General features: G+C 44.3%; 1 protein-coding gene and 1 long non-coding RNA gene across 2 annotated transcripts in view; one reads left to right on the forward strand and one right to left on the reverse strand.

The window, feature by feature from the left end:
- The window catches only part of LOC143775461 (uncharacterized), a 104,716-nt gene extending 98,067 nt beyond the window's left edge, over nucleotides 1-6,649 (reverse strand). The window contains exon 1 of the long non-coding RNA XR_013215651.1: nucleotides 6,507-6,649. This is a non-coding gene — a long non-coding RNA (uncharacterized LOC143775461). The remainder of the gene's footprint in view (nucleotides 1-6,506) is intronic.
- Nucleotides 1-21,823, forward strand: part of IL16 (interleukin 16) — a 248,252-nt gene that overhangs the window by 114,339 nt on the left and 112,090 nt on the right. The window contains exon 4 of the mRNA XM_077263616.1: nucleotides 9,512-9,614. Within this exon, the coding sequence (XP_077119731.1) occupies nucleotides 9,512-9,614 (103 nt within the window). The remainder of the gene's footprint in view (nucleotides 1-9,511; nucleotides 9,615-21,823) is intronic.

Genomic DNA, 21,823 nt, shown 5'->3' on the forward strand with positions numbered 1-21,823 from the left:
GGGTCACCTGGCAAGTGGTGATCCAAGAGAAGCTGATCAGCATGGTGGCTACAGAGGCCCATGAGAGAGCGGCTCGATTTGGCCCAGAGAAAACATTCCAGTGGCTACAGAAGTTAGTCTATCGCCCTCGAATAAAGACTGCAATAGAGGAGGCCTGTCAGCAATATCGGAGCTGTGAACTGGCTAAACCTCCAGAACAAAGAGCCCTACACAGACCATCGTGACCTCTGCTCCCTTAGAATTGTTGATGATTGACTACTTGACCATGGGTCCAGCTCACCTTGGGTACAAACATTGTCTGGTGACTGATGACTGCCCACTTTTCCAAGTTCGCTGTGGTGACTCCGACCCGGGATCAGACTGCCGAGTGAGTTGTGCAAGCCATTTGTCGGAACTTCAACCGGACAGTGATCCAGACATTGAGAACATTGAAGGAAGATAGAAAGGTCTGCTGCCCTGAGTAAGTGGGTAACTTGGTCTGGGTGTACAATGATTGAGTGCACAGTGCAACTGGATTCACTCCATACACCCTGCTATTCGGGTTAAAAGGACGGGAGATTACGGAGTTGGAATTGGATCCAGGAGAAGGCTACCCATGGATGGGGTAATTCCACCGCATCCCACTCCTGCTGCATCGGATTGTGATGAGGAAGAACCACTTGCCTCGTTCCCCGAAATGGGTAGTTCGCTGCCTGACAGCCCAGGAGGAGTACAGTAAATCAGCCTGAAACTCCAGAGATGGCTGCTCTACTGAACATGAACATGCCTCCGTCCTCTGCCACCCAACCTTACTCTACCACTCAGCCTGAATTACACCATACCAAGTAGACGACAGCTGGAATACCTCCCACTCGTTATGAACAAGACCAGTTTATTTGGCAGCGGATTGTTCAAGAGATGAAGGAGTGTCAGTGTCTACTGGAAGAACTCTCGCCCGTGTAATGACGAGTTAAAGGAGAGGGGAAGTGTAAGGAGGAAGACCAGACTGCGGGTACCTGTTCTGAGGCGGGTTCAGAACTGTCGAGGCTGTGTCCCATGTTGCTCGGGGGAAAGATTAGGGGCTCAGACGGACCCAGTGACCCAGGAAGAGGGGGCGTGTTAGAAGAAAAAGCACGCACTGCGGCGGTGAGGTTCCCGCTGGCAGAGACTGAGGAAAAGCAGGTCCGTGCGCAGCGTGCTCCGGTTCCCCGGGATCAGCACCACGACAGACTGTGGCTGATACCCCGCAAGCACTGCACTGAGACTGTGAGCAGAGACAGGGCCGTGTGCTCCATTAAGTTTAGGACCGCGCTCGTGCATAGAAGAGTAGGCTGTGTACAGTACCCGGCGCTGCGGTTCTCCTTGCTGACCAGCACGTCCGGGACCTCATTTGATACCGGGATCTTAGCAGCACCTTTGAGTGCAGCGCCCCAGGGTCCTGGTCGTTGCAGTAATATCATTCTCATCTAGGGGGAGTGATGTTACCTTTGGAGGCAATAAAGGAGATCTCTTTACCAGGTATCACAAACATGCAACACATTTCATACTCCAGTCCACCAGGGGGAGCTATGCTCCTATTTATTAGGGCACGCTTCACCATTAGGTAAAACTGGTGGCCTGGATAGGAAGTTAGGCAGATGCTGGCTGAGCTTCACTCAGGCAGCTGCTAGCTGAGCTCTGCTCAGGTAGTTGGTCCCTGACAGGGGTGGGATCCTGTCAGAGGCCTAGATGGAAGGACACGGAGCTGCGCCTGCCCCACGTGCGGCAGCCCCTAAGAAAGGAGACGAACAGAGAACTGTATTGTAGAGGGTGAGAAACAAGGTCATAGCAAAAGGAGTGGAAACCAGAAGGAGTTCTGCCCTACACAGGCTGCCTCCTTCTGAGGCACAGGATCCGGTAGCCGGAACACCGAGGGAGCAACAGTCCTTTATTCCTTGCTCCAGAGATCGGCAGGACAGCTAATTTCACGTTACTGATCCGCCCCATACCCAGGAGGCACGGTGGCACCCCTCAGAGGCCGGGGCATGTTAGAGTCCCTGTAAAAAGCCTCAGGCCACCAGTCATATGGGTTGTCCTATCCATCCGGGGGACAGAGAAAGAGATATAACATCTAGAACATCTACAACAGTTGTGAGGACCTTATGAGAGGCTCAGCAGTAAGGTACTACAACACCCAGGCGCTAGAGTAAGGCTACTGATTTCCACCTGTATAAAGGGACTCTGGATTTGCCTCCAAACCAGCCGGACTCTGCCTGCCCTGTGATCTGTGCTCTGGACTGTGGATGCTGAAGCCTTCAGTAAAAAGGTAAAGAGACTGCAACCTTGTGTCCTCGTTATTCACTGCGCCTCACACCTTCCACCATCTACACATTGGGAAGCCCTTGGGACATACTTCACCTGTGGGAAGGTATACCATCTAGCTGCCATAACATCACCCCAGCGGACCCCTTATAGCAGCGTCGGTCACCCTAACCGAATACCACAGGTGGCGTCACGAACATTTCCCCTTTAAAGACCTTTCCCTTTTACAATGGACCTCCCGAGGTCCACGGACCGGGTCAGCCACCCTGACATCCCCCTAGAGAACCGAAGGGCCCGGTACCGAGTACCCCACTGCCCACGGGGGCGCTCCATGAGTTTGGCTGCATAAGTTTATGGACGGGTAAAACTGGAGCCTGCCCATTGCTGCCAGAAGTTGGACCATGAGCTGTGGAACCCCATCTGAGGACATTTGGCCGGCTGTTGCTGGTACTAAAACCCTCAACGGATCATTTGTGGCTGTGGAAACCAGGGACACGATAAGTTTACTAAGTGAATTGCTGTTATATTGTTATTCCTTTCTTTTCTCTGTTACCCATTTATCTGTTTATCTCTCAGCAAGGAGTATCACCACTGTTAATTAAATTGTTAACCATTGCTCTGCTTTTCTTGCATCACTGCATCCTGCAACCTGCTTACATAATAATAATAATAATAATAATAATAATAATAATAAATTCTGCACTTGGATGTGTTTAAAAAAGAAATGTCCCTGTGCTGAGATAATCTTATAAATGTGTTCCTGCTGTGTGCTGTGTAATGGCTGTGTCTGATCTTACAGGGACATGGTCTGATCATACCACAGCTCTAAGGCAGAGGGGGGAAGCAAAAGAGACTATACAGACAAAACAGCATGAAATTCACAGCTGACTCTTTGAGCGAGGCAAAACATGCTGCCTGTTTTTATGTACTTCAAAGAGAGTATACAGACAATGGCAGAAGGGGATCACAGATGATTCTCTCTTTATGGTAAAATATTGCTTGAAAACAGGTAGGGAAATGTTTTGTCTCACAAAAAGAATCAGCTGAGATCCCATGCTGTTATGTCTGTATTCTCTCTTTTGCTCCCTCCCCTGCCCAGGAGATGTACTATGATCAGACTATGTACGGTCAGACACAGCCATTACACAGTACACAGCAGGGGCACATTTATAAGATTATCTCAGCACAAGATTTTGTGTTACCATATCCAATTGTGGAACTTATTATTACTCCAAATTATTATTTAAAGTGTACTTTGTTCATAGGAAAACCCCTTTAAGGCTTGGCCCCTGTTGATCAAATAGTTACATAGGTTGAAAAAAGACTTTGTACCTTTCTCCACCAATTGTACATTTTGTCACTAAATTAACTATAATCCACATTGTTATGTGTATTAAGGAAATCGGCCAGCCCTTTTTTAAAAGCTACTATAGTGTCTGCCATTATTATCTCTTGTGGTCGGCATTCCACAATCTGACTGCTCTAACTGTAAAGAATCCTTTCCTATTTAGCTACCTGAATCGCCTTTCTTCCAACCATAATGAGTGCCCCCTCCTGGACCTTAGTATGGTCTTTGGAATAAATACGGTAAGTCATGCGTTTTTGTATTAACCACACATATATTAACCCCTTAATCCCATATGATGTACTATCCCGTCGAGGTGACCTGGGACTTAATTCCCAGTGACGGGATAGTATGTCATATGCAATCGGCCGCGCTGACGGGGGGAGCGCGGCCGATCGCGGCCGGGTGTCAGCTGACTATCGCAGCTGACATCCAGCACTATGTGCCAGGAGTGGTCACGGACCGCCCCTGGCACATTAACCCCCGGTACACTGCGATCAAACATGATCGCAGCGTTCCAGGGGCATAGGGAAGCATCGCGCAGGGAGGGGGCTCCCTGCGGGCTTCACTTAGACCCTCGGTACAAGGCGATGTGCTCACCTTGTACCGAACGTCTCCTCCCTGCAGGCCCCAGATCCAAAATGGCCGCTGGGCTACTTCCGGGTCCTGCAGGGAGGTTGCTTACAAGCGCCTGCTCAGAGCAGGCGCCTGTAAGCCTGGAGCCCTGCCTGTCAGATCGCTGATCTGAGACAATGCTCTGCAAAGTGTTAGATCAGCGATCTGTCACTATATAGTGATGTCGCCCCCAGGACAATGTGATAATGTAAAAAAAAAAATATTTAGATGTATAAAAAAATAAAAAATAAAAATAATTCCTAAATAAAGAAAAAAAGATAAAATATTGTTCCCATAAATACATTTCTTTATCTAAAAAAAACCCAATAAAAGTACACATATTTAGTATAGCCGCATCCGTAACGACCCGACCTATAAAACTGTCCCACTAGTTAACCCCTTCAGTGAACACGTAAAAAAAAACCAGGCAAAAAACAACGCTTTATTATCATACCGCAGAGCAAACAGTGAAAAAACACGCGATCAAAAGGACGGATATATAAATAACCATGGTACCACTGAAAATGTCATCCTGTCCCGCAAAAAACGAGCTGCCATACAGGATCATCAGCGAAAAAATTAAAAAGTTATAGTCCTCAGAATAGAGTGATGCAAAAAGAATTATTTTTTCTATAAAATAGTTTTTATCGTATAAAAGCGCCAAAACATAAAAAAAAGATATAAAATGAGGTATCACTGTAATCGTACTGACACGAAAAATAAAACTGCTTTATCAATTTTACCAAACATGAAACGGCCCCCACAAAAGAAATTCATGAATAGCTGGTTTTTGGTCATTCTGCCTCTCAAAAATCGGAATAAAAAGTGATCAAAAAATGTCATGTGCCCAAAAATGTTACCAATAAAAACGTCAACTGGTCCTACAAAAAACAAGACCTCACATGACTCTGTGGACTAAAATATGGAAAAATTATAGCTCTCAAAATGTGGAGAAGCAAAAACTATTTTTTGCAATAAAAAGAGTCTTTTAGTGTGTGACAGCTGCCAATCATAAAAATCCGCTAAAAACCCCACTATAAAAGTAAATCAAACTCCCCCTTCATCACCCCCTTAGTTAGGGAAAAATAATAAAATTAAAAAAATGTATTTCCATTTTTCCATTAGGGTTAGGGCTAGGGTTAGGGCTAGGGTTACGGTTAGGGCTAGGGTTAGGGTTTGGGTTAGGGATGGGGCTAGGGTTAGGGTTGGGGCTAGGTGTAGGGCTACAGTTAGGGTTGGGATAAAGCTGGGGTTAGGGCTGGGGCTATTGTTAGGGTTGGGGGTGTGTTGGAGTTAGGGGTGTGGTTAGGTTTGGGATTAGGGTTAGGGGTGTGTTGGGGTTAGGGGTGTGGTTGGGGTTAGGGGTGTGGTTGGGATTAGGTTTAGGGGTGTGTTTGGGTTAGGGTTTCAGTTACAATTTGGGAGTTTCCACTGTTTAGGCACATCAGGGCTCTCGAAACGCGACATGACGTCCGATCTCAATTCCAGTCAATTCTGCGTTGAAAAAGTAAAGCAGAGCTCCTTCCCTTCCGAGCTCTCCCGTGCGCCCAAACAGGGGTTTACCCCAACATAGGGGGTATCAGCGTACTCAGGACAAATTGGACAACAACTTTTGGGGTCCAATTTCTCTTGTTACCCTTGGGAAAATAAAAGTTTGGGGGGCTAAAAAAACAATTTTGTGGGAAAAAAATGATTTTTTTATTTTCACGGCTCTGCGTTATAAACTGTAGTGATAAATCTAAATGTTGGCCTGCACTCTATAATAGGTCGGGGTGCTGGTAAGACAGACCGTGAGGTCCAATAACAGAATGTGATAAATCTACCGCACTCCCTAAGTGGAATATCTTATCCAGAAATATAGTTTTTGAAATGCTAATTTATTCAAATCCAAGTGGAAATAGAATCAAACATATATATCGGATCAAAACAAAGGTAACTTAATACAGCGTGTACATGCGACACAACAATCATGACGTTTCGACTCTCCCGGGTCTTAGTCTAAAGTCGCTGTGAGTATAAAAAAAAAACAAAAAAAACATACATACATTGAAACAAACGTAATGATAGTAAATATAACATAATAAATACGCTACAGTGTATAGTAGTTCACATTTATATAGTATACGTTCTAATGACACTAATATCCCCAGGGCAAGATTAAGTACTCATATGTGGTGAGGCTAGAGTAATAATACAGTGGGAAAAAGGATAAAATCATATAGACCGGTGTCTAAGGAGAACCTACTTAATAGTGATAAAGTGTTACCTTAATCCAGGTATAGTGAGTGACTCCTTAGGAGCAAGGTATCCTTGTAATTTCCAGGGGCTAAAAGGAATAGCAGTGATGTTAATGTCTTGTACTAAAGTAATAGATCATAAGCCATATAAGTCATGGTTTTTACCGGTTACTGCTCTCTAGATGTTTGACCTGGTTAGTGATCCGTTTCAGAGTGAGAACCTGTAAGGTCATAGGTATGTTGGTGAGAGGTAATGTCTATAGTATCTAACGGATATTATGAGGTGCCCTAGTAATGGGTGATTTGTAATTACCTTAATAGGTAGCACGTGGTGTAAGCGGCATCATCGTCTTGCTTAGTGTAGATCCCTTCGTGAATATGGAAACCTACAGGGGTTATCAGAGCGCAGGGTAACAGATGAGTGCGGTGCTCTGGGATAAGCATCCTGTCTGTGGTGCGGCAGGGGGTTGATATTTACCTTGGCAGGTGAATGAGCGACGCTCCTGCGTCCTGCTGTGTGCTGTGCCCTGTTTGATATGGAGCGATCTAAGTCTACGTTCACATTAGCGTTCGGTGCCACAGCGTCGGGCGCCGCAGCGTCACCACATGCGTCATGCGCCCCTATATTTAACATGGGGGCGCATGGACATGCGTTGTGCTGCGTTTTCTTGGCCGCAAGCGTTGGGCGCAGAGAACGCAGCAAGTTGCATTTTTTTTGCGTCCAACTTTCGGCGAAAAAGGACGCATGCGTCGCAAAACGCAGCATTTTAGCTTGCGTTTTGTTGTGTTTTTGTTTACGTTGTGCGTTGCGTCGCCGACACAGCGGCGCACAACGCAAATGTGAACGTAGCCTAATATAGCCCTGTCGCTCCGTGGACTGGAAAATACTAACCAGAAGTGACGTCGCGCAACTCCTGTCCTCACATGTGCGCATGCCCGGGTGTTGTCTGATGTGTGCTTGTGTAAAGGAGGCGGATCTAGCTGATGGGACATAAACAATGCCCTTGGGGAAGGTGTAACCCCTATGTTAATTAACCGAGATCTACATATGAGTGGAGGATCCGGTAGGGAAGATGTATAGACTGACATGTGAATGATAATGTTCATTATCATTCACATGTCAGTCTATAATAATAATAATAATAATAATAATCTTTATTTATATAGCGCCAACATATTCTGCAGCTCTTTACAGTTTAACATCTTCCCTACCCGATCCACCACTCATATTTAGATCTCGGTTAATTAACATAGCGGTTACACCTTCCCCAAGGGCATTGTTTCTGTCCCATCAGCTAGATCCGCCTCCTTTACACAAGCACACATCAGCGCTCACAGTTGCTGGTGATTTGTTTCTCTATAGATAACTTTGCTAGCTTGATTTATTTTTTACTTTTCTTATTGAGATCTTTATACTCCTGAAATTCAATTTCTGTATTCTCAGCCTTCAGGATTTTTAATGCGCTTTGTTTTTGTCTTTTTCAATTTTGTACTGTCTTATTTATCCATAGTGGTTTCTTTCTATTCCTGGACATTTTATTGCCAGATGGTCTAAATATTTTTTGACAGAATTCAAGCATAAAACTGTATGAAATGTTGCAGACTACAATTATAATTTTTCAAGATCTCACACTTTTACGCCAGCACTTTAAATTTATTTTAATGGTTATATTTATTTCAAAAATTGCTACTATTTTATTTTTCTGCTAATGGAACTGCATGAGTACTTTTTTTTGCATGCTGAGCTGACTTATTTTATGCGATTTTGGGGTACACAAGACATATTGATTACTTTTTATTGCCTTTTTTAGGGGATTGCAATAATTAAAAAAACAAATCTGACAAAAGGGGGATGTTAGTCAAGCTTTTTGATTATTTTCTATTACTTTTATTAAAGCTATGTTCATTTTATCACTTATATACTACAACACCACAATATTGCAGTGCATAGTGTTAATCATGGTCTCCTATGAAGCTTAGCTTGTGGCTGAACTTTACGGGGAAACCAAGATTATGGCGGCAGGAGCCTTCATCAGGCCTCCAGCTGCCATGGTAACCCATCAGCACTCTGCGATCAGGTAGTGGGGGGTCAATATTGAGTTAGTGAGTACATGCACAGGCGATTTCCCTGGAAAATTAGAATTTCAAAAGATTTAATCATCTCTACTAAAAATACTTTATGGCACTTCCTAATGACAGGGTAGACAGATGTAGTGCATGGTAAGGTCCCAATCAGACTTTCGCTTTTGTCACATGTGTTGTGTTCTTCACCCGTACCCATTATATTCTATGGCCCTTTTGAAATACAAGCACTTTTTTGTAAATTATCAATCTGAAAATAAAAATGAAGACGTGCGATTTTTAAAATCTAATTTATGCATCAGAATTAACCATTCAAATCAATGAATTTTTTTAAAAAAGGCGCACAGATGCCATGTCGTGTTGGGTGCTAGTGCTGTCCTTCTTTTGCTGTCGAAATTGGTAGGCGAAGCTGGGGAAATCTTCTCATTTTCTTTTCTCTTTTTATTTTTTGAAATATGAGAAAAGAACCTGTTTGGCAGCAGAAAATTTGTTTGGGGCAAAAATCCTATGGCCCCAAATCATGTGTGCCATAACTTGTTGTCCCCATATTATAGAGAGAGTCTAGGGAGAATACTTCCATAATGTGGTATTTGATAGAACAGAGTTTTTGCTTTTTTTTTTTTTTTTTGCTTTCAGTGCTAGAATTTAGAAATGTATTCATTTCAACATGAGTTATAGATGTTTGTCATAAATCCTTTTCCTCCAGTGAAATCACAGAAGATTGTTGAGCTGAATGTTCACACAGCAAATGTTTTCTATAACCAAAGGACAGCTTGCCAATACGTTACCACATTTGGCACGTGGCTCCACTGAAACCTCAGCTTGGATTTGCAAGACCTTTGTCTACAAAATTGATGTAGACAGATTAACCACAGCTAACAGATCAGCCATTCTTAACCCTTTATTGACAGTAATGCATTACAGTTCTTACCATCAATCATCTCTCTTCCAGGAAGCAGCTCTGAATGCTTTTATAGAAAGTCAAGCTAAACTGGAAAATCACTGTATGCTTCAAATGAAGGTCCCATGTGTCAGGACGCGTAGTAACTCAACAAGTATGTTCTGTTTTTTTTTATTATGAACGAATGGGATATTGATATTGTGGAGCAAAAAGAAAAGAATAATGATATGGAAAGTAGGAGTCAGATATGGGTGTTTTGAAGGATATGCCTACCCTTCATAAAAATATGTATCAGTACATATAAAATAAAACTGAAGCAACTTTGCAGTAGGAGTTCTGGTATGCAGGCTATGCATCGCCATGGTAACAGACAACAAACAAACTCTCTGTAGTCTGATTCTTTCATCTACTTCTGGCTTACCTCTCCAGCACAAGTTAGCACAAAATAATGAGCAGATGAAAGTCTGGGATTGCATCATTTGACTATACAAAATTTGTTTGTCACCATAGGGGCACATAGTCTCCAGGAACTGTTGAAGCAAATACATTTTTAACTTTTCAACTAAGATGTACTGCAAAGCTGCTTGATGATTTCCCAATATGTACTGTATAGATATATACTGTATAAGGCCTCTTTCACACATCAGTGTCTCCGGTACGTGTAGTGACAGTTTTCTCACGTACCGGAGACACTGACACACGTAGACCCATTCAAATGAATGGGTCTATGCACATGTGCGTGTTTTCACACGGACCGTATGTCCGTGCTGAAAACACGTCGACATGTCCGTTTTCCACCGGCAGCACGGACCACAATACGGACAGCACACGTGCACACGGAGAACAGTGTGCACTCTCCTCCGTGTGCACGTACCGCCCGCAGGAGAGACAGCGCTACACTAAGCGCTGTCCCCCCCGCGTGTGGTGCTGAAGGCGGAATTCATCTCTTCTTCCCCGCCGGAGAGAAGAGATGAAAGATCTTTCTTTTTTTTTGTCTGGGGGGGGGTGAAAAATAAAGTTTGCATGTGCCCCCGCGTCCCCCCCCCCCAGTGCGCCGCCTGGCCTCTTGCCGCAGAAATACTCACCCGGCCAGCTCCTGCGATGTCTCCTGTGTCCTCTCCGCGCTGCCAGCTTCTCCTGTGTGAGCGGTCACGTGGGACCGCTCATTACAGTCAGGGATTATTCACTGACTGTAACCACGTGACCGCTCACACAGGAGAAGCTGGCAGCGCGGAGAGGACACAGGAGACATCGCAGGAGCTGGCCGGGTGAGTATTTCTGCGGCAAGAGGCCAGGCGGCGCACTGGGGGGGGGGGGACGCGGGGGCACACGCAAACTTTATTTTTCACCCCCCCCCCCCCCAGAAGAAAATAAAAAAAGATCTTTCATCTCTTCTCTCCGGCGGGGAAGAAGAGATGAATTCTGCCTTCAGCACCACATGCGGGGGGGGACAGCGCTTAGTGTAGCGCTGTCTCTCCTGCACGGTCCGTGTGGTCCTCAGGGGGCACACGGGCGGCACACGGATGCCGCACGTATGTGCCACTTGAGCACACGGACATACGGACACGGATATCTCCGGTACCGGTTTTTCCCGGTACCGGAAATATCAGGACGTGTGAAAGAGCCCTAATACAGGAAAGATATATATCTTGGTACCATGTTAGCCAGTACCACTGAGGACTCTCAATTCTAAATATTTTCCTGTATAACATACATTTATATACAACATATACTCTATTATATATTTGAAAAAACTGGAGCAGCACCAGAAAATACCTTAACAGTGTGCACGCATCCCCAACTAGCAATCAAGAGGTTCCTTATGATAATAGCAAAAAAAGGGGAAACAGCACAAAAATCCAAAAAAGGAAATCTTTAATGACCAATGGCATGGCAATGTTTCGGATATACAATCCATTCTCAAGCCTTGACCTTTTTTTGGATTTTTATGATTTTTACCCTTTATATTGGAATATACTATTGTGATATGGTGATGATTTTTACAATGTTTTAATTATTGATATTTAATATAGTGTTTTTAGTTGTTTTTTTTCTATTTTTGATACTCTTTGCAGTCATGGGAAATGTAGTGTGCATTAGAGGAAATATTTTGGAGGTAAAAAAAGAAATCAAGATAGCAGACAAAAAATGAATGGCAGGAGGAAGTAAAAGACAGCAATTCTAGTATTCTTTATTTTAGTTTCTTACAGCATTGACAAGGAAAACAAGTGATGCTGACAGGCAACCAATCAGGCCCTGGCTCTTATATTTGTACTAAAAGTACAGACCCATGGTTTATGGTTGCACCCTAGGTGCCGTAGTACCTCTGTCAACCACTTAGATGCTTCACACAGTTTTAATTGTGTTAGGTAAGGGATTAATTGGCTAGGATTGGCGTTCTGGGCAATCTTTGCCATCGCAGAGGGACACCAGGCAGCATTACATCCAGGCTCCAGAGGTGATTACATGAAAAGAGTTTCTGTGTCCTTGCAGCCACAATGATATACATGTATGGTATGTGATTCGCAGGAACTGTACCCCACAGATAGCATAAAGGTACATCATTCTACGTGAAGGGGTTAATAATGCCTAGGCTGCACTACTTAGGCAAAAAAAATGCTGAAGCCGGTGAATGACTGCAGGAGTCATTTGGATAGCGTGCATGTGATTAGCTTCCGGGAAGTATACACAGACTGGTTGGGACCACCAAAGCGGCAACACTGGAGCGACAGGGGAGGAAACTGGGAGTAATGCTTGTGTTTATTTATTTGGAAGCATTCCATGCCTTTACAACAAATATGTTGTCTAGCCTGAACAAGCCATGAAATGGATACATATCCCAACACCTACTGTATAATAAGGACCCAACATGCAAATGTGGGTGCAACGAAAAGTAAAATTACCATTATGTAGCTGTTTTTCTGTCATGTGCTTAAAATATATTGGGCCCCTTTCACACATCAGTTTTTAGCCATCAGTCACACTCACAATCCGTCGAATGTTGAAAAAAACGGATCCGTCGCAGATTGTGAAAAACTGATGCGACAAATCCATTTTTCCAACGGATCCCACTAGCTGATCCAGCTAATTGGATCCTAAAGAAATTGGAGCATGCTCAGTTAAAAAAAACGGAATCTGTCACCGGATTCTGTCATTTGATGGATCCGGTGCCATAGGGTTCCATTCTAGCAAACAACGGATGGGGACAGATCCGTTGCTGTCCATTTTTTCGACGGACACAAAAAACGTTACTACTATGTCCATTTTCTCTGGCCGCCAGAAAAACAATTTTTGACGGATCCGGCAAAAAAAGGATGAAACGTGAGGCCCTCCGTCGCTAATACAAATCTATGAGAAAAAAATGAATCCGGCGGCAACTTTTGTCTGATCCGTTTTTTTTCAAAATTTGCCGGATTGTGACTGACGGCAAAATACTGTGTGAAAGCAGCTTTATTTTTATGATTCTATGCTTTTTTATTTTAGTTACAGGAAAACAAAGACACTGTTTATAACCAAGAATTCACTTAAATATGTTGTGTGGGAATATTTTTTTTCAGTACATGGTTGAAGACATACTGTAGCAAATAACAAAACACACAGATATTACCCTTCCCATGTGCGGCACTGCCTCCCTGCTACTGTTTTGGTGTTTGTTGACAGTCTGAAGCAGTGACGTCACACTGCTGTTGACAGCATCTACAGTACACATTGGTAGAGCTCAGTGATTGGCTGCAGTGGTCACTTGCTCTATAGTTGTGACTAATCTAAGATTGTAGCTGCGATGGATGCAGTGCTGGATATGAGGAATATTGAATGGTGTGTTTATTTTTTTTGTTTGCAGTCATACAATAATAATTATGAAAATATTCATGGTCAACTGATAACTAAGACGCAATATTTGGTGCACACAGATTAGTGGACATACCTACAGAAGGACAGGGGAAACTCTCAGGGGAATTCTGTTTCAGAATAATCTAAACAAATTGAGATCAAACTATAAAGTAGAGAGACATCTAGTGTTCACGGACAGCTTTGCACAGAAATTATGTATTGTGTGCATTAATGAGCTTACAAGTAAGTATAGGATACTTCTGCCTTCCTTCCCTGGGAGTGACCTCAGTCTATGTGAAAAAATAGGAATAATCCATTGAGTTAAGTATAAAATTAGAAGTCTTTCTTGAAGATATTTAAAAGTCGCACCAGTGTGCATGGGTCAGAGAAAATGTGCAATTCTGGCAAACGCGTTTCAGAATTCAACCCTTATTCATTGCATACGGGGTTAACAACGTCTGGCTTTATATGTCATATCCTGTGTAGCCATGTGGTAAAAAGCCTCCAATCTGTAGACAATTAGATTGTAACTATACAAAAGGTTTTATAAAGTTTGTATAACACACATCGAATAATTGTTAGTGTACAATAAGATGAGTAATATGGTCGGAATATTATAATATCAAAAATTCATGCATCTCAACTTTGTATGATTAAATTCAATGTCCGCCATGTTCCCTAACAATGACCCTGCCTGTGGAGTTCCACCTGTCAAGCAGGGCAAAAAATAGATCTGTAATTTTAAACCCCGTGCAGCAAATAACTAAAGAATCAAGACATGCATAATGAACATAATAAAAGGTATGTAGAATGAAAAAACAAATAATATATATAATATCCGTCATTTCAGGAGACATAATCTTATAATGTTAATAATGATAGATGAGATCATTGTTAGGGAACATGGCTGAAATTGAAATTAATTATACAAAGTTGAGATGTACGTGGAGCACCCGCGAGGACCATGGAATACTCGGTACCGGGTCGGCACAATTCTTAAAGGGGAAGTCACAGCGGCAGTGACCCGGTCCATGGCCCTGGGCGTCCAATTAAAGGGGATAAAGTGTAGTGGCAAATAAATTCTAATGTAGTAATGTAGCGCCCCCACCGCCGCAGGGCCGTAGGGGCTACCCGATACCGGGCCTCTGAGTCTCTGCTCTGGGGTTGTCACGGTGGCTAGGCCCGGTCCGTGACCCTGCCGAGGGGCGTACAGTGATAGGTATGATGTAGATGGTGGTGATGAGGCTGTAGTGGTGCAGTGCAGTAAATAACGAGGACACCAGGTTGCAGTCTCTTTACCTCTTTACTGAAGATCTCTGGGTCCTCAGTCCAGAACACGGTTCACCAGGCTGCGCAAGTCCGGCCGGTCCAATAGCACCTCCAGAGTTCTCTTCACAGGTGGAAATCGGTGCCTTCCTTCTAGCGCTATGTGTTGTGGTCCTTCCCTGCTGTGCTTACGGAAAGTCCCCACAACTGTTGTGTCTGTTTCTTAAGTTGCCTCACAACTCGATTAGATGATGTTCTGCTAATCCTCCGTCCCTCCCTGTTGTTCTGGTTGGGACGGCACCCGTTTGACGGGTAGGCTCGGTGCTCTTCCGGGACCCTAGAGTCGCCCCTCTCCACAAGTTGCCCCCCAAGACTGCATAGGTGATTAAAGTTAGACAGCCCGCCTTAGACTGACTGTCCTGCCGCTGTTTGGAGTATTGCTTGAAGCTGAATGTTATGATACTCCCTCGGCGTTCCGGCCACCGGTAGTGCGCCTCAGTAGGATGTTGCTTCGGTCTTACAGCACGACTCCTACTGGTATTTCTCCTTTTGCGTGATCTCGTTTCTCACTCAGCACAATCTATCTCTCCTCTAATCCTTCCTTGGGCACCGCCGCTACCCGGAGCAGGCACGGTCCCGTTACGTTCGTTCAAGTTGCCAAGCCTCTGTCAGGATCCCACCCCTGACAGAGACCCTACTGTATCTTCCCCTACAACACCCTCTGCCACAAGGTGTTGCCTGGTTCCAACCCAGTCAGCTTTCTGATCTAACTTCCTGCCTGACCCCCAGTTTACCCACTATGGTGGGGAGTGGCCTAGTGAATAGAACCCTTAGCTCCCCCCGGAGGCCTGACTGTGAAATGTATTGGTGTCTGTGATACCTGATCAGATGAACTCCTTCAGTGCCATCAGACGCACCATAGCTCCCCATAGTGGCGGAGCCACAGTACTGCAACGACCAGGACTCTGGGGTGCTGCACTCCCCCCTGGTGAAACACAGTACTCCGGGACTGAGAAGAAAACAACAATACAAGTCAGCAAAAAGACATACAGTTTTGTTGAGTGCAATAACAATAAGTATACTTAAACAGAGCTTCCCTTTATGGGAGGTGAGGACACTTGAACGTTACAAACATGGTTAGATATCATAGCAACATGCTATAAATAACTTTTCTTACCCAACCGGGTATTCTACTAAGTGCAAAATTGTTGAACAATAATTTAACATTGCCTTTAAGGACATACACTCTGAATCCACTAAAGACCTTCCTATAATCACATTATAAGGTAATTTAACTTTTCCATTCTCCTTCTTTAAATCTGCAGGACCGCCTGTCCTAACGGCACCAGGCCTACTGCCTCTCCTTTCTATGCAGGACCGCCCCGTTCAGCCCGGGCCTACTGCCTTTTCCACTACTATACACAGTATAGAGCATAACTGTTGTGTATCCGCTTTTTGGGCTCCCCTGGTGGTTGCTGGTAGTACTGGTGACTTGTTTGCACTTTGCTGCTTCTGTTCACCTGCTTCCATCAGCGTTTGGGAGTTTCCTATTTAGCCTTGCTCTCCAGTCATTTCCTTGCCGGTCATCATTGTAACCAGAGCCTTCGGTTGCATGTTCCTGCTACTAGTCTGCTGATCAGCTAAGTGGACTTTGTCCTTTTGTTTTGTATCTTTAGTCCAGTTTGCAGTTTTTGTAATTCTCTGTAGCTGGAAGCTCTTGCGGGCTGAAATTGCCACTGACACAGGAGTCTTAAAGTAATTTCAGGATGGTTTTTTGAAAGGGTTTTCAGTTGACCGTGAAGTCCTCTTTTGTATCCTTCTGCTATCTAGTAAGTGGACCTCTCTTTGCTAAATCTACTTTCATACTGTGTATGTCTTTTCCTCTTATTTCACCGTTATTACATGTGGGGGGCTGCTATCATCTTTTGGGGTATTTCCCTAGAGGTAAGCCAGGTCTGTTTCTTCCTCTACCAGGCTTAGTTAGTCCTCTGGCTGGCGTGTGGCATTTAGGAAGCCGTAGGTATGCTCCCTGGCTACTATTAGTTGTGTGGTAGATTTAGCTCACGGTCAACTCGAGTTTCCATCACCCGAGAGCTCGTTCGTTATTTATATGTTTCTTACGTTCCCTTGCCATTGGGAACCATGACAGTATGACCAGCCATGTGTTAAACTTATTGGCAGAAGAAAGGAGAGAAAAAGGAAGTCTGTAAATTTTTTTTTTCTTTTTCCCTATGCTTGCTCCATAGTTGGATCAGTTGTATTTCAGCTCTAATTACTGCCTTTGCCTTTCTCTCCTTATAATCCTTGAATGGCTCTGAGCTCACCTGTTTAAAGATGGATCCTCAGAGTTTGGCTGCAGGTTTAAATAATCTTGCTACGAAGGTTCAAAATTTACAAGATTTTGTTATGCATACTCCTATTTCTGAACCTAAAATCCCTACACCAGAGGTGTTTTCCGGAGATAGATCTCGGTTTCTGAATTTCAAATATAATTGTAAATTATTCCTTTCTCTCAGACCTCACTCCTCAGGAGATCCTGTCCAGCAGGTTAAGATTGTAATTTCTTTGCTGCGAGGTGACCCTCAAAATTGGGCATTTTCATTGGCACCTGGGGATCCTGCGTTGCTCAATGTGGATGCGTTTTTCCTGGCTTTAGGGTTGCTTTATGAGGAACCTAATTTGGAGATTCAAGCTGAAAAAGCTTTGATAGCCCTATCTCAAGGGCAAGATGAAGCTGAGATATACTGCCAAAAATTTCGTAAATGGTCTGTGCTTACTCAGTGGAATGAGTGCGCCTTAGCGGCAAATTTCAGAGAGGGCCTTTCTGATGCCGTTAAAGATGTTATGGTCGGGTTCCCTGCGCCTACAGGTCTGAATGAGTCCATGACAATGGCAATTCAGATTGATCGGCGTTTGCGGGAGCGCAAACCCGTGCACCATTTGGCGGTATCTTCTGAAGAGACGCCAGAGAAAATGCAATGTGACAGAATTATGTCCAGAAGCGAGCGGCAGAATTATAGGCGTAAAAATGGGTTATGCTTCTATTGTGGTGATTCTGCTCATGTTATATCGGCATGCTCTAAACGTACTAGGAAGGTTGACAAGTCTATTTCAATTGGCACTTTACAGTCCAAATTTATTTTGTCTGTAACCTTGATTTGTTCATTATCAGTTATTACCGTGGATGCCTATGTGGACTCTGGCGCCGCTCTGAGTCTTATGGACTGGTCCTTTGCCAGGCGCTGTGGGTTTGATTTAGAGCCTCTGGAAGTCCCTATACCTCTGAAGGGTATTGATTCTACACCTTTGGCTTGTAATAAACCACAGTTCTGGACGCAAGTGACTATGCGTATGACTCCAGACCATCAGGAGGTGATTCGCTTCCTTGTGTTGTACAATTTACATGATGTTTTGGTGCTTGGATTACTATGGTTACAGTCTCATAACCCAGTCCTTGACTGGAAAGCTATGTCTGTGTTAAGCTGGGGATGTCGGGGGGCTCATGGGGACACTCCTATGGTGCCCATTTCGTCATCTATTCCATCTGAGATTCCGGCATTTTTGTCTGATTATCGTGATATTTTTGAAGAGCCTAAGATTGGTTCACTCCCTCCTCACAGGGATTGTGATTGCGCCATAGATCTGATTCCTGGCAGTAAATTTCCAAAGGGTCGTTTGTTTAACCTATCTGTACCTGAACATGCTGCTATGCGCGAGTATATTAAGGAGTCCCTGGAAAAGGGACATATTCGTCCTTCTTCATCACCTTTAGGAGCCGGTTTTTTCTTTGTCTCTAAAAAGGATGGCTCTCTGAGGCCTTGTATTGATTATCGACTCCTGAATAAAATTACAGTCAAATATCAGTATCCGTTGCCTTTGCTGACTGATTTGTTTGCTCGCATAAGGGGGGCTAAGTGGTTCTCTAAGATTGATCTTCGTGGGGCGTATAATTTGGTGCGAATTAAGCAGGGGGATGAGTGGAAAACCGCATTTAATACGCCTGAGGGCCATTTTGAGTATTTGGTAATGCCTTTCGGCCTTTCTAATGCACCTTCTGTCTTTCAGTCCTTAATGCATGATATTTTCCGTGAATATTTGGATAAATTTATGATAGTGTACTTGGATGATATTTTGATTTTTTCTGATGACTGGGAGTCTCATGTTCAGCAGGTCAGGAGGGTTTTTCAGGTTTTGCGGGAGAATTCTTTGTGTGTAAAGGGTTCAAAGTGTGTTTTTGGGGTTCAAAAAATTTCCTTTTTGGGGTACATTTTTTCCCCTTCTTCTATTGAGATGGACCCTGTCAAGGTTCGGGCTATTTACGACTGGACGCAGGGGCTTAAGCGCCGCTTTTTGTCTGCCCCTGTGTTGCGCCAGCCTGATGTTTCCCTTCCCTTTCAGGTTGAGGTCGATGCTTCCGAGATTGGAGCGGGGGCGGTTTTGTCGCAGAAAAGTCCCGACTGCTCAGTGATGAGACCTTGTGCGTTCTTTTCGCGAAAATTTTCGGCCGCCGAGCGAAACTATGATGTTGGTAATCGGGAGCTTTTGGCCATGAAGTGGGCATTTGAGGAGTGGCGTCATTGGCTTGAGGGTGCCAAACATCAGGTGGTAGTTTTGACTGATCACAAGAATTTAATTTATTTGGAGTCTGCCAGGCGCCTGAATCCTAGACAGGCACGTTGGTCGTTGTTCTTTTCCCGGTTTAATTTTGTGGTCTCGTACTTACCGGGTTCTAGGAATGTGAAGGCAGATGATCTTTCTAGGAGTTTTGAGCCTGACTCTCCTGGGAATTCTGAACCTGCTGGTGTCCTTAAGGATGGAGTGGTTTTGTCTGCTGTCTCTCCTGATTTGCGACGTGCTTTGCAAGAATTTCAGGCGGATAGACCTGATCGTTGTCCGTCTGGTAGACTGTTTGTTCCTGACGAGTGGACCACTAGAGTCATCTCGGAAGTTCATTCTTCTACTCTGGCAGGTCATCCGGGAATTTTTGGCACCAGAGATTTGGTGGCTAGATCCTTCTGGTGGCCTTCCCTGTCTCGAGATGTGCGTGTTTTTGTGCAGTCTTGCGATGTGTGTGCTCGGGCCAAGCCTTGTTGTTCTAGGGCTAGTGGGTTGTTGTTGCCCTTGCCTATTCCGAAGAGGCCTTGGACGCACATCTCTATGGACTTTATCTCGGACCTCCCTGTTTCTCAGAAGTTGTCTGTTATCTGGGTGGTGTGTGACCGTTTTTCTAAAATGGTTCATTTGGTGCCATTGCCTAAGTTGCCTTCCTCATCTGAGTTGGTCCCTCTGTTTTTTCAAAATGTGGTTCGCCTGCATGGTATTCCGGAAAACATCGTTTCTGACAGGGATACCCAGTTCGTGTCTAGATTTTGGCGGGCAGTCTGTGCCAGGTTGGGCATTGATTTGTCTTTTTCGTCTGCATTCCATCCTCAGACCAATGGCCAGACGGAACGAACTAATCAAACTTTGGAGACTTATTTGAGGTGTTTTGTGTCTGCGGATCAGGATGATTGGGTTGCCTTTCTGCCGTTGGCGGAGTTTGCTCTTAATAATCGGGCTAGTTCTGCCACTTTGGTTTCTCCTTTCTTTTGCAATTCAGGGTTTCATCCGCGTTTTTCATCTGGTCAGGTTGAATCTTCGGATTGTCCTGGAGTGGATGCGGTAGTGGATCGGTTGCATCAGATTTGGGGACAAGTGGTGGATAATTTGGAATTGTCCCAGGAGAGGACTCAGCAGTTTGCTAACCGCCGTCGTCGTGTTGGCCCCCACCTTCATGTTGGGGACTTGGTGTGGTTGTCTTCCCGTTTTGTCCCTATGAGGGTTTCTTCTCCTAAATTTAAGCCTCAGTTCATCGGTCCTTATAGGATTTTGGAGATTCTTAACCCTGTCTCCTTTCGTTTGGACCTCCCGGCATCTTTCGCTATCCATAATGTGTTCCATCGGTCGCTGTTGCGGAGATATGAGGTACCGGTGGTTCCTTCTACTGAACCACCTGCTCCTGTGCTGGTGGAGGGTGAATTGGAGTACGTGGTAGAAAAGATCTTGGACTCCCGTATTTCCAGACGGAGACTTCAATATCTGGTTAAATGGAAGGGCTATGGTCAGGAAGATAATTCTTGGGTAACTGCCTCTGATGTTCATGCCTCGGATTTGGTTCATGCCTTTCATAGGGCTCATCCAGATCGCCCTGGCGGTTCTTGTGAGGGTTCGGTGCCCCCTCCTTAAGGGGAGGGTACTGTTGTGTATCCGCTTTTTGGGCTCCCCTGGTGGTTGCTGGTAGTACTGGTGACTTGTTTGCACTTTGCTGCTTCTGTTCACCTGCTTCCATCAGCGTTTGGGAGTTTCCTATTTAGCCTTGCTCTCCAGTCATTTCCTTGCCGGTCATCATTGTAACCAGAGCCTTCGGTTGCATGTTCCTGCTACTAGTCTGCTGATCAGCTAAGTGGACTTTGTCCTTTTGTTTTGTATCTTTAGTCCAGTTTGCAGTTTTTGTAATTCTCTGTAGCTGGAAGCTCTTGCGGGCTGAAATTGCCACTCCTGTGTCATGAGACACAGGAGTCTTAAAGTAATTTCAGGATGGTTTTTTGAAAGGGTTTTCAGTTGACCGTGAAGTCCTCTTTTGTATCCTTCTGCTATCTAGTAAGTGGACCTCTCTTTGCTAAATCTACTTTCATACTGTGTATGTCTTTTCCTCTTATTTCACCGTTATTACATGTGGGGGGCTGCTATCATCTTTTGGGGTATTTCACTAGAGGTAAGCCAGGTCTACATGACTCCTATGAGGACTCAGGGATTACCTTCTATCCTAATTATCTATCAACGTTATCAACCATTTTCTTTATATAACATCAAACCTTCTCATTATCTTTCTCACTAACATGCATGCTGGACACCACGTCTACCCCTACGGGCCCACTGCATCCTTCTGCTATCTTTCACTTTTTCTTTTCAGAGAACATCATCAGCATTTCTTCACAATTAACTAGTTGAATACATATAACTTACTCATGTAAACATTATCATCACTTTCTTTCGTCAAAACATTATTGCTACCTGTCTTAAAGCAATATCATCGTTTAAGTGCGACAAATGAACATCCCCCTTAAGAGGGGACCAAGTCTCTATGAGGTAGCACGCCTTCTCAAGCTACCAGTCCATACTCAGCAAAGGTTCCAGTGTGGTATCTTCACAAAGAGTCCTTCTTTAAGTAAAACCAGTAGGGAGCACCTTTAATAAGGTGCAAACTATGTACAAAAAGTTCATATC

Source organism: Ranitomeya variabilis, chromosome 5, assembly GCF_051348905.1.
Source record: "Ranitomeya variabilis isolate aRanVar5 chromosome 5, aRanVar5.hap1, whole genome shotgun sequence".
Taxonomy (NCBI): Eukaryota; Metazoa; Chordata; class Amphibia; order Anura; family Dendrobatidae; genus Ranitomeya; species Ranitomeya variabilis.